General features: G+C 32.5%; 1 protein-coding gene across 1 annotated transcript in view; it reads left to right on the plus strand.

The window, feature by feature from the left end:
- The window catches only part of LOC114333765 (GAS2-like protein pickled eggs), a 579,287-nt gene that overhangs the window by 438,431 nt on the left and 128,292 nt on the right, over positions 1-12,564 (plus strand). The window contains exon 6 of the mRNA XM_050647107.1: positions 7,757-7,979. Coding sequence (XP_050503064.1) covers positions 7,757-7,979 — 223 coding nt within the window. The remainder of the gene's footprint in view (positions 1-7,756; positions 7,980-12,564) is intronic.

The following is a 12,564-nucleotide window of genomic DNA, read 5'->3' on the forward strand; positions in this document are numbered from 1 at the left end:
AATTATAATGACACTAAAACCAGGAAAACCTCCACAAGAAGCTTCTTTATATAGACCTATTTCACTGTTACCTGTCATGTCTAAATTATATGAAAAACTACTCTTGAAGAGACTAAAACCGATTATAGAGGGAAAAAAATCTAATTCCTAATCATCAGTTTGGGTTTAGAGAAAACCACTCAACGATAGATCAGGTGCACAGAATAACAGATATAGTAGAACAAGCTTTAGAAGAAGGAAAAGTCTGTTCTGCAATTTTCCTCGATGTAGCGCAGGCTTTTGACAAAGTGTGGCATGACGGATTATATCATAAAATGAGATGCTACTTACCAAAACAATATTCTGAACTACTAGTATCATATATATCCGACAGATACTTTCGAGTTAAAAATGAGGAAGCATATTCAGAATTAAGAGAAATTAAAGCTGGAGTTCCACAAGGAAGTGTCCTGGGGCCAGTGCTATACCTGCTCTATACCAGTGATATTCCATCATTAGAACCTAACACAATTGCGACATTTGCAGACGACACATGCATTCTAGCAGTCGGACAAAACCACGAGGAAGCAGCAACCATGCTACAGAATTCTGTTGAACAAATTAACATCTGGACCAGGCGATGGCGTATCAAATTAAATGAAACAAAATCTGTTCATGTCAATTTTACTAACAAAAGAGAACAACATATCCCAGTTAGTATAAATAGAAACCAAATACCTTATGCAAATACGGCAAAATATTTGGGTATGACATTAGATTCCAAGCTACGTTGGAAAGCGCATATTAAGAAAAAAAAAGGAAGAATTAGAAATTAAGTTCAGAAAGATGTACTGGTTGATGGGAAAAAAATCCACTCTGTCTACTTATAACAAATTGTTATTGTATAAGCAAGTCCTTAAACCGATATAGACATATGGGATACAGCTATGGGGCTGTGCAAAAGAAACTAACATCCAAATTATACAACGATATCAGAATAAAGTATTAAGGAACATCGTCAAAGCTTCATGGTACTTCAGAAACTGTGATCTTCATCGAGACCTCCAGATGGATACGGTTATCCAGACAATAAGTAAGTTTGCCGAGAGTCATGAACAAAGGCTCTCCAACCATGTGAATGTCGAGGCCATCAATCTCCTAGACAACGCCAACCAGATAAGAAGACTTAAGAGAACGAAGCCGTTCGAGTTAGTGCAATAAGTTTAAGTGCGTGAAAGTGAAAAAGCAGAGCAAAGTGCGGCTAAAGTGTACACGTTAGCTAGTAGTACTGTAATGTATTAGAGCCTAAGGAATATTGTTGAATATGACCTTAGATAAGTTTTTTATAATATTTTGTATATAGAACTAACTTGCTTATTGATCATAGTAATGATCAGATAGCAATAATCATAAGATTCCTGTTGGAGTTTTATTAAATAAAAAAAAATATTAATTTATACAGGGTGTTCTAAAACATTTTTTTAATTAAATTAATTGAGACAAAAAGAAGAATGTATGTAATTTATTTAATTCAAAATACATTTTACTGTTGTCAGAAAACCGGGAAAAAATGTTTATTTGACAAAATAATTATTGTTTTTCGCTTAAATTCAATGTTTACGATGCCACCCATCTGCCTCTTAGCAGTTTGAACATTTCGTTTAAGCGAAAATCAATGTTTATTTTTTAAATAAATATTTTTTCCGTTTTTTAACAGCAGTAAAATGTATTTAGAATTAAATATATTACATACTTACATTCATCTTTTTGTATCAATTAATCTAATTAAAAAAAATATTTTTGGACACCTTGTATAAATAATTATGTTAATGTTTATATTAATGAATAGATAATTAAATACTCTTTCAAATAAGCCATCACAAGACCCCCATTCCTATTTAAAAAAATCTTCGATTACGTCATCACGCCTAATGGATGACGTCACTGGTATGATATACATGCCAAAAAATCATTATTTAAAAATAAAAATCGACCTGTTTCGGGATTTTTCCTTAAACTCGCCGGTTTACGAAATAAGGAATTTATGCGTTGCTTTATGGACACACTGTATATGCCCAGATGGGCATATAATAATATAAAATGCGTATATATAAAGTTTAATGTTAAGGTGATACAGTAGCGATCAACAGGTAGCCAAAACGCGTTCCAAGATTGCGGCTGTAATTTTGAATATTTTTTCGAGATATTTGGCACACGTATTCGTAATATAATAAAAAATGGCGGTACAGAGCCCAGTTTGAAAAATATATTAATATGTGGAAATTACTCTGTAATTAAATACAATAAGTATTAAAAAACGAGCCTGTACCGCCATTAAGAAGAACAAAAAAATACACTTTCTTCAAATAAACTTTTTTATCCGATGCCTAGATTTTGTGTCATTTTGGAACTACTAATGAAATAAAAAAATTTAGTAGTTCCAAAATGACACAAAATCTAGGCATCGGATAAAAAAGTTTATTTGAAGAAAGTGTATTTTTTTGTTCTTCTTAATGGCGGTACAGGCCCGTTTTTTAATATCGTATTTAATTACAGAGTAATTTCCACATATTAATATATTTTTCAAATCTGGCTTTGTACCGCCATTCTTTATTATATTACGAATACGTGTGCCAAATATCTCGAAAAAATATTTAAAATTACAGCCGTAATCTTGGAACGCGTTTTCGCTACCTGTTGATCGCTACTGTTTCCTACTAAGACAGATTTAAAAATAAGTTTTAATTCTGTTCTGTTTTGTTCAGTAATTTTGGTCCACATTAAATTTCGGTACAAACAAATGTTTTCCTACACATTTATGTAGATTATAATAATAAACGCTTTCTTTATTAACACTAAAGTGTTAATTGAGACATTACACTGTCCTTAATAATTATACCTCGCGGGACAGTTACGCTGAGCTATTCTAGAACAGTTAATAGACAGTCTTGTTTTCTGACACCTTTTTAAATTCTTGCTGCACCTATACCTACACGAAATTGATTACCTTTCTTTGCTTTATAATGGCTGGTTGCGGATATATGTTCAGTTTAAGTTCATTGGTTAGGAAAATGCTTGTTCGCGTGTAGAGTCATATATCTTGTAGACATATCGTATTACTACACCTATTAGGTATAATACCAGTTACATACAGATCGCCCAATGTGTGTTAAGAGTTATTGATTTGTATCTATACCAGAAAGTATTATTAAATAGTCACAAAAAACTTTATAGAAATTAAAAAAAAATTAATTAAAATCCTTTATAAAAGGTCTATTTCATTTAAAAAATCCCTTTCGGGCTATATCACATAACGTTTTCAAAGTAAAGATTTCATCATCAGTCTAACAGGTTTATAGAATAGAATAGAAATATGCTTTATTGTCACTGAAAATTTTACAATTTTATGGACAAAACTATGGACACATAAAGTAAAAAAATGATAATAACAAATACAATTTACTGAAATTAGATAAATCGTTAATATTAAAAAAATACTTAAAGTTATTAAAGTAAAGCAAAAACAAAAACAATATATTGCAAAAATTTATATAAATTGCAAATTAAACATGCAACAAAATAAAATACAAACATAGGAACTCATAAGTTTAAGCTGATGCATGTGACACCCAAATATGGATAAATATATCTAAGCTGCCAGAGAAAAAGAGTATAAGTCAAAAATCTTAATTTTAGAGTAATCATTTTATTATTTGAAAAAGCATCTAAAAAAATTTTAAACTAAATATCTGCTGAAAAAAACTTATAGCATGTTATCTAAATGACTTATATTATATTGACCACTAAACTAAATTAACATATATTATTTGTACCTCTATTAGGTAAATCGAAAAACATTGAAGTAATTTAAAAACTTTCCGAACCATCTCCACCAGGAAAAGTATCAGACATGTCACTTGTCTTGGGATTTCTATAAAAATCATGAAATGTAGGAGTAATTAGTGGTAGGAGATCCAATATACTTTTTTCTTTTCTTTTGAAATGGGTAATACATCAGTTTAAAAATAATCCTTAAATACTATCCATACTATTTTTATAATGTCATAAGCATGTAATAAGTATAATTTATTTTAGTTCGTTCAGTTGATCCACCCTTAAATTCTTAGAAACATTGTAGATAACCAATAGATCAATAACCCAACTCTTTATTAGAAATTAATTATTCAAACTTAAATGGTAGATGTACCCTGAAATCCAGAACAGTAAATCAATATCATTAAATATGTAAATCAATTTGTGGTTTCATATACATAACTCACATTCTTATTAAGAATATTGCAAGATATTCCATACCGTGTAACAATATAGTGATATGTACTTATATCTAGGTAATGAAAATTGTAATATTTAGATACATATTAAATTATTATAGAATACCAGAAGCCAGTCTACATGTGCATCGTTGATTTAGAAAAGGCATTCGACAGAGTCCGTCTATCCCAATATTTACGTAAGAAAAAAAAACAAGTAAAGCTTCAGACAGACGCAACAGAAATAACAATGGGAAACAGATGGAGATTCACTAAGTCCAATAATATTATTCTATATTGGATAAGATAATAACATAAGTAGAAAATACGACACAAAGTGAAAAATAAAGATGTGAAATAAGAGATGAAAATAATGCTATACCACTTCAACATGAAAGCTACGGAGTTCCACAAAAAGAAACAAAAAATGTTATGTAGTATGTAGTATAAAAATCACCAGTAAACTTTATCTAAAATAGCCTGTTTTGGATTAATACAGGTGATTACTCCCCTATCTAATATGTCTATTTATGTTACTGAATTGATCTGTTGGGGATTACCTTACCTTGGGGGCGGGGACTTCCAAAATGAAAAAAAAAACAACCAAAAAACACAAAAAAGATAAACCAAAACTACGTAAAATGTATAAATAATATCTTAGATTATTAATTAATTTAAAATAACCGCCGAAAAGTATAACCTGAGACTATCCACAGAGAAAACCCAATCGATGGTAATATCCAAGAATCCAAGTAGATCCATATACCGTGGTACCTCGATATACGAGCGCCCTAATATACGAGTGTTTTGAGATACAAGCCGCTGAGCGAGTGATATTTTACTTTGAGATGAGAGCAAAATTTGAGATACGAGGAACCGCTTTTTATTAAAATTCATGTTTTTTTTACTACCTTCTTTTATCTTGCATTGTAAAATAGTTTTACTGGTAAAAGATTTTTACGGCCCCGCCAGGTTTTCAAGATCATTTTACAGGTCTGTATGTGACTATCACTTGGACCGACAAATTAAGTAGACACTTTAAATTAAATCCGACAAAAATTCGTATTCCGCGTTCCCATCCCAACCGTATTCTTTGTGTAATTTACACTGTGTGTACCTCTGTGGACAGTTTTTTAAACGAGCTGCAGATGAAAATAAGCAAAGTGTGACCAAAAAAAGCGAAGACCACTGACGAAAATTAAGCGCTTCCGTAAGCACCTCACTTCTTACGTTTTTACAGAATGTGTATGTATTTTTTGTTATTTATAAATAAAACATCTTCTTGTAAAAACATTTTTCTTACTTTAAAAGACTTAACAAAAACAACTAAGGTGGTTTGTTTAGGACCGGAACGGATTAATGAAATTTCAGTTAATTTTGATGGGGAAAATTGCTTTGACGTACGAGCAATTTGACATACGAGCAAGGTTACGGAACGAATTATCCTCGTATGTCGAGGTACCACTGTAATCAAACAGGTACCTAAGGGATTGTAAATACTTGGGTGTGAAAATATCTAGCGACAGGCATCTGTGGCAAGAAACAAATCAGTAGGTAACGAAAGCAGCGAAAATATCTGATTTCCTGAGGGATATAATCTGTCGGAATAAATATCTATATGAGCACCGAAAGCAAAGTCCGCATTTATAAAAAATAAAAAATGAGGCAGCAAAGACCAAAAAAATAATGAGAACAACAGAGATGAAAACTCTAAGATCTATAAGAGGTATCACACTCAGAGATAGAATACGAAACAAAGACACATTGAGAGAGCTAGGCGTTCAAGACGTAGTGAGATGGACAAGAGCACGACGACGCATGTGGAGAGATCACGTAGATCGGATGGACCCTGAACGTATGGCGAAATGGGTGAAGACACAGAAGCCCAACACCAAGCGACCCATCCCATAGGAAGACCCAAAAAACCATGGTATGAGAGCTGTAGCTCCGGATCGCAGCAGAGACTGTAACAGAAGAAACAGGACATAGTCCAATTAAAAGAAGAAGAAGAAAAATAACTTAGATGTATGCATTCAGTTCCCTTAATTTTCCTAGCTACCCTGTTTATTGAGTTGAATTTGTCTGTCTGTGGTTTAAATTTCATGTCAGATAATATACAGGGTGTCCCGAAAAGATTGGTCATAAATTATACCACACATTCTGGGGTCAAAAATAGTTCGATTGAACCTAACTTACCTTATTACAAATGTGCTCATAAAAAAAGTTATAGCCCTTTGAAGTTACAAAATGAAAATCGATTTTTTTCAATATATCGAAAACTATTAGAGATTTTTTTTTGAAAATAGGCATGTATCATTGTAACGGCAGGAACATCTTAAAACAAAATTATAGTGAAATTTGTCCACCCCATAAAAATTTTATGGGAGTTTTGTTCTTTAAACCCCCAAACTTTTGTGTACGTTCCAATTTAATTATTATTGTGGCACCATTAGTTAAACACACCATTTTTAAAACATTTTTGCCTCTTAGGACTTTTTCGAGAAGCCAGTGTTTATCGAGATATTTTGAATATTTATCGAGTCCACCACATATTTGTATATGGTTAAGTACGATTATAGGGACCTGTTATTAATCTGAAAATGTATTTATAATTTACATTTTTAGATATATTTTGAAAAAGAAGCCACATCTCGATAAAAGGTGACTTATCAAAAAAAGACTAAGAGAGAAAAAAGTTTTAAAAACACTGTGTTTAACTAATGGTACCACAATAATAGTTTAATTGGAAAGTACACAAACATTTGGGGGGTTTAAAGGAACAAAACTCCCAAACAAATTTTATGTAAATATATTAAAAAAGAAGCTGCATCTCGATAAAAACTCACTTATCGAAAAAATACTAAGAGGCAAAAAAGTTTTAAAAACGTTGTGTATAACTAATGGTACCACAATAATGAATTAATTGGAACGTACACAAAAGTTTGGGGGGGTTTAAGGGATCAAAACCCCCATAAAATTTTTATGGGGTGGACAAATCTCACTATAATTTTGTTTTAAGATGATACTGCCATAAGAATGATTCATGTCCATTTTCAATAAAAAATCTTTAATAGTTTTCGATCTATTGAAAAAATCGGTTTTCATTTTGTAACTTCAAAGAGCTATAACTTTTTTTATGGGCATATTTGTACAAAGGTAAGTTATGTTCAATCGAACTATTTTTGACTCCAGAATGTGTGGTATAATTTATAACCAATCTTTTCGGGACACCCTGTATTTTTGTTTCAACAATTTTTTCTTTAATTTTGGATTTCCCTATTCTTCCCCTAGATCAGCCACTGGTTCTGATAACACCAGATGTTAACATGTACATATAACGATAATTTTACATCTCATTAATTTTTTTGATCGTTTAAAATTTATATGTTTAAATTTTGACGAATTTTTTTCTTCGTAATATCTATTTTTTCTTAAATACATTTTATATATTTATATGTTATATGTCTCATATTTATTCTTATTCTTATTCCTGCTTTTTCTTACAGATTCGGCATGCTGGCACCGATCATAGTCCAAATGGAACGCCAAATCGACAGGGAAATCGCGGCGGATCAGAAAAAAATGGGCGTCAACTTCAACGAAGGCTCAAATAACCAGAACGGTGTAGATGACGACAGCGATAGCGATTTAGAAGACGAAGAGACTGTTTTAATGTACGGCCCTATGCCCCAAATTATTACCAACGACCTCAAGAGTTTAGACGAGATGGTAAGTCGAATATTATCTTTATTATTTTTCTTTTAGTATCAAAAAAGGAGAACATTGTATCCGAAAATACTGGCGATGTTCATGCGAAAGCAAGTACATATTCAATTTTTTAACCATAAAATTATTTTGGGAGTCTTCTTCATACTAATAATGGGTATCTAATAATGACTATGAATCTTGTTCAACAACTAATTATTGCAACGATTATGGACTAAAACTAAATTTAAATAAAACCAAGTTCATGGTATTTACAAAAGCACAAAACATCAAAGTTAAGTTATTACTAGATAATACAGAAATTGAGCAAATATATTCCTACAAATTCCTTTGAGCAAATAAGATAAGAAATAAGATGCCAGCATGGTAAATTTTTAGTAAAATGAGAAAACTTTTCTGTAATCGCAATATCAATATAATGATCCAAATAAGAAATCTTGGATGTGGTATTTTCTCCACATATGTGGTGGCTATATATAGGGATATAACGATGAAAACGATGAGAATTTGTAAATTCCATAAAAATCAGGAAGTTGGAGTACTTGGGGTACATTATGAGAGGTAAAAAAACTATTAAGGAATATAATGCAGGGCAAAATCAAAGGCAGCGGAAGAGTAGGAAGACATAAGATCTCGTGGCTACGTAATCTCCGTGAACGGTTTGGAAGCAGTTCAAATAAACTATTCACGCGCGTAACCAAAAAAATTATAATTGCCAGAATGATTTCCAATCTCCGATAAGAGCGGAACTTGAAGAAGAAGAATTTGTCTAAGAAGTGTAGAGATATAACCATGAAACCATGTTTTAAAAGCCTTAAATATTTGTTTGATAGTATAATAAGCGGGAAAACAAAGAAAACTGAAAACTGCTTTGGTAAACATAAAAAATTAAAAAATAACAAAAATAAAGGTAGGGGTTTCATTCAAAATAACTTTAACACTTATTTGAACTAAACTCAATTTAAAATAAAAATGTGTGTACCATTTTTATATATTCGGCTGCAATACGAAGGAAAAACAATCTTACTTTTTAATTAGAATAAGGAGTGCAGCCAGTCCCTTTAACTGCAATTTTCTGCTCTTATTGGAGCTTCATCAGAAGGAACGTAGGCACTGTTCTCCTTAATCCAATCAAATCGCATCGAAATGTTTTTCCAAATATTGCAGCCAAAATGATGGTATTGGTGGCTAGCGCCATCTGGCCGTAAAAATACGAAGCAAGCTTTCAATCCTAATAGCAAATAATTAATATTGAAAAATATCAAAAATTACTAAAAGATTTTTAAATTGAAAACTTACTGGTACATCCCCATGTATACACCTCCAAGACTTCTACAATTTGCCAAGTCATATGGATGCTGCAGTAAAGACGATAGGGAAGGAATTCTAAACTTTGCAATTCAAATCCCCCGTCTGCAGCCGGTTAGGAACTGAAAGATGCACCATAGTTTACTCTACTGAGTAATAAGAAAATAAAATAAAAATGTGTGTACCATTTTTATATATTCGGCTGCAATACAAAGGAAAAAACAATCTTACTTTTTAATTAGAATAAGGAGTGCAGCCAGTCCCTTTAACTGCAATTTTCTGCTCTTATTGGAGCTTCATCAGAAGGAACGTAGGCACTGTTCTCCTTTAATCCAATCAAATCGCATCGAAATGTTTTTCCAAATATTGCAGCCAAAATGATGGTATTGGGTGGCTAATTTTACGGGCAGATGGCGCTAGCCACCCAATACCATCATTTTGGCTGCAATATTGGAAAAACATTTCGATGCGATTTGATTGGATTAAGGAGAACAGTGCCTACGTTCCTTCTATGAAGCTCCAATAAGAGCAGAAAATTGCAGTTTAAAGGGGACTGGCTGCACTCCTTATTCTAATTAAAAAGTAAGATTGTTTTTCCTCGTATTGCAGCCGAATATTAAAAATGGTACACACATTTTTATTTTATTTTCTTATACTCAGTAGAGTAACTATGGAGCATCTTTCAGTTCCTAACCGGCTGCAGACGGGGGATTTGAATTGCAAAGTTTAGAATTCCTTCCCTATCGTCTTTACTGCAGCATCCATATGACTTGCAAATTGTAGAAGTCTTGGAGGTGTATACATGGGGATGTACCAGGTAAGTTTTCAATTTAAAAATCTTTTAGTAATTTTTGATATTTTTCAATATTAATTATTTGCTATTAGGATTGAAAGCTTGCTTCGTATCGTATTTTAAACTCAATTTATAAAACTACTGCGCTTCATCGGTGCTATGGAATATATAACCAACAGTTACGTAAAAAATACATAGTATAATATATCGATAAAAGACATAGAAATATTTTTTCAAAATAGCATTCATCGTGAATTGTGGTTTCAATAAGTCTGTAAGTATCACATTTCGAGAAACGATTCATGTATTGCATTGGTCCTTCCTGGTCAAACGGCTTTGCCCTTTGGTAATCATTAATGGAGTATTTCTTAGGATGTTTGGTGTTTATGCCTTACTTACTTACTCCGTGACGTTACAACCCTTCGTGGGATTTAACCGACTCGACAGCATGTCTTCCATTCCTCTCTGTCTTGAGCAATCTTCATCCAGTTCGACACCATAGCCTTCAGGTATCCTGCTATATTATCTCGCCACCGGAGTCGAGGGTGTCCACGTGGTCCTCTTCCAATTTGGACTTCTTCCCATATCAGCCCTACTGTTCTTTCGTCAGAATGTCAAAATGTCTTCTGGGGTGTCCTGCCCGTTGAAGTTATTTCTTTTATTATGTTAGCGTCTATACTACATTTACCATCAAGATACAGTAGAAATAAACAAACCAAGACACGTTAAATGCTAATAGGAGCACTCCCGAATCATAATTTACAATGTATTGAAACAAAAAAAGGCGATAGACTACCCCAGCTAATTGAAATACCATTCGAAAATAATATTTCAATCAACTAAGATAGTTATCGTTCACCTTAAGCTTAGCTCAGTCTCTCTCAAGATGTGTCTTGTCCTAATCTTAGATATGAACTCTGAAAATTTAGAATGGAAGCAAACAAAACAGTATTTTTACCCAATCATGTTTATTGTTCAATAAAGATATAATAATAATGTGACTTATTAAATAGTCCTGTCGCCAGGGGGGGTACAACGGCCTCGTTAATTCAGATGGACTTACTCAAGTTTTTTTTATGTATTTTGACCCGTAGAACACGAATTTTTTGGGTAACAGTTGATCCGGATGTCGATAAGATTGTTATAGACCAAGAACTTGAGGAATCAAATAACAGCGATTTTTGGCAAAACAAAACACTATTTTGTATTTTTTGGGCCATTTTAAGTAAAAAATATTTCTACAAGTTTTTTCGTAGGATGCACAGTTTTCGAGATAAACGCGGTTGAACTTTAAAAAAATCGAAAAATTGCAATTTTTGAACCCGAATAACTTTTGATTAAAAAATAAAATAGCAAGTCTGCTTACCGCATTTAAAAGTTTAAGTCAAATTATATCGGTTTTGATTATTTCCATTGGTAAAAATTTATTTTTTTATTGTTTAACAAAGCTATAAACACGTAGGGTTTCCCGTGCTTTTACATGTGTTTTAACGCATGTAACGTAGAAATAGTCTTGATTGCACTAGTACCTATTCTACCTACTCGTTCGATTTTAAATGAGAAATCATAGAAACATCACTCACGCACTAGTTGTTTGTAGCTTTGTTTAACAATAACACAATAAATTTTTAGCAATGCAAATAATCAAAACCGACATAATTTGACTTGAACTTTCAAAGGCGCTAAGCAGAATTGCTATTTTATTTTTTAATCAAAAGTTATTCGGGTTTAAAAATTGCAGTTTTTCGATTTTTTGAAAGTTCAACCGCGTTTATCTCGAAAACTGTGCATCCTACTAAAAAACTTGTAGAAATATTTTTTGCTTAAAATGACCCAAAAAATACAAAATATTGTTTTGTTTTGCCAAAAATCGCTGTTATTTGATTCCTCAAGTTCTTGGTCTATAACAATCTTATCGACATCCGGATCAACTGTTACCCAAAAAATTCGTGTTCTACGGGTCAAAATACATAAAAAAAACTTGGGTAAGTCCATCTGAATTAACGAGGCCGTTGTACCCCCCCTGGCGACAGGACTAAAATGCATTAACAAATATATTCAAATTTTTGTCAAAAACTAACAATTTCTGGATTACACTTATGGTTTTTGGTATCTGGTTCGCTGGTAACTTCTTGATGTCGAATGGTACTGCTGTAGACTTTTTGTAGTCCTGGGCAGATGTTCGGCCTTAGGCCCCTGCATCTGGAGATGGTAGTCGTTGCAGTCTAGATATATTATGGTCTCATTGCTGTTAGCCTTAGTGTCACCACCGGTGATAGGATTTATGCTGGAAGCTCCTGAAGGGAGAAATATTTGATTTCTTTCCAAAAACTATAAGAGTAAAACACATATCAAACATCAAGAAGTGAAAACCAAAATGTACCTTTTCCAAATAGTATTCAGAAAGTAGTAGATGGCAAGGGTAATTTAAGTGGAATTAAGATGAGGGGAATAGTTAAATAATTTGATTACTCACATGCATATATT

This window comes from Diabrotica virgifera, chromosome 3, assembly GCF_917563875.1.
Source record: "Diabrotica virgifera virgifera chromosome 3, PGI_DIABVI_V3a".
NCBI classification, from domain to species: Eukaryota; Metazoa; Arthropoda; class Insecta; order Coleoptera; family Chrysomelidae; genus Diabrotica; species Diabrotica virgifera.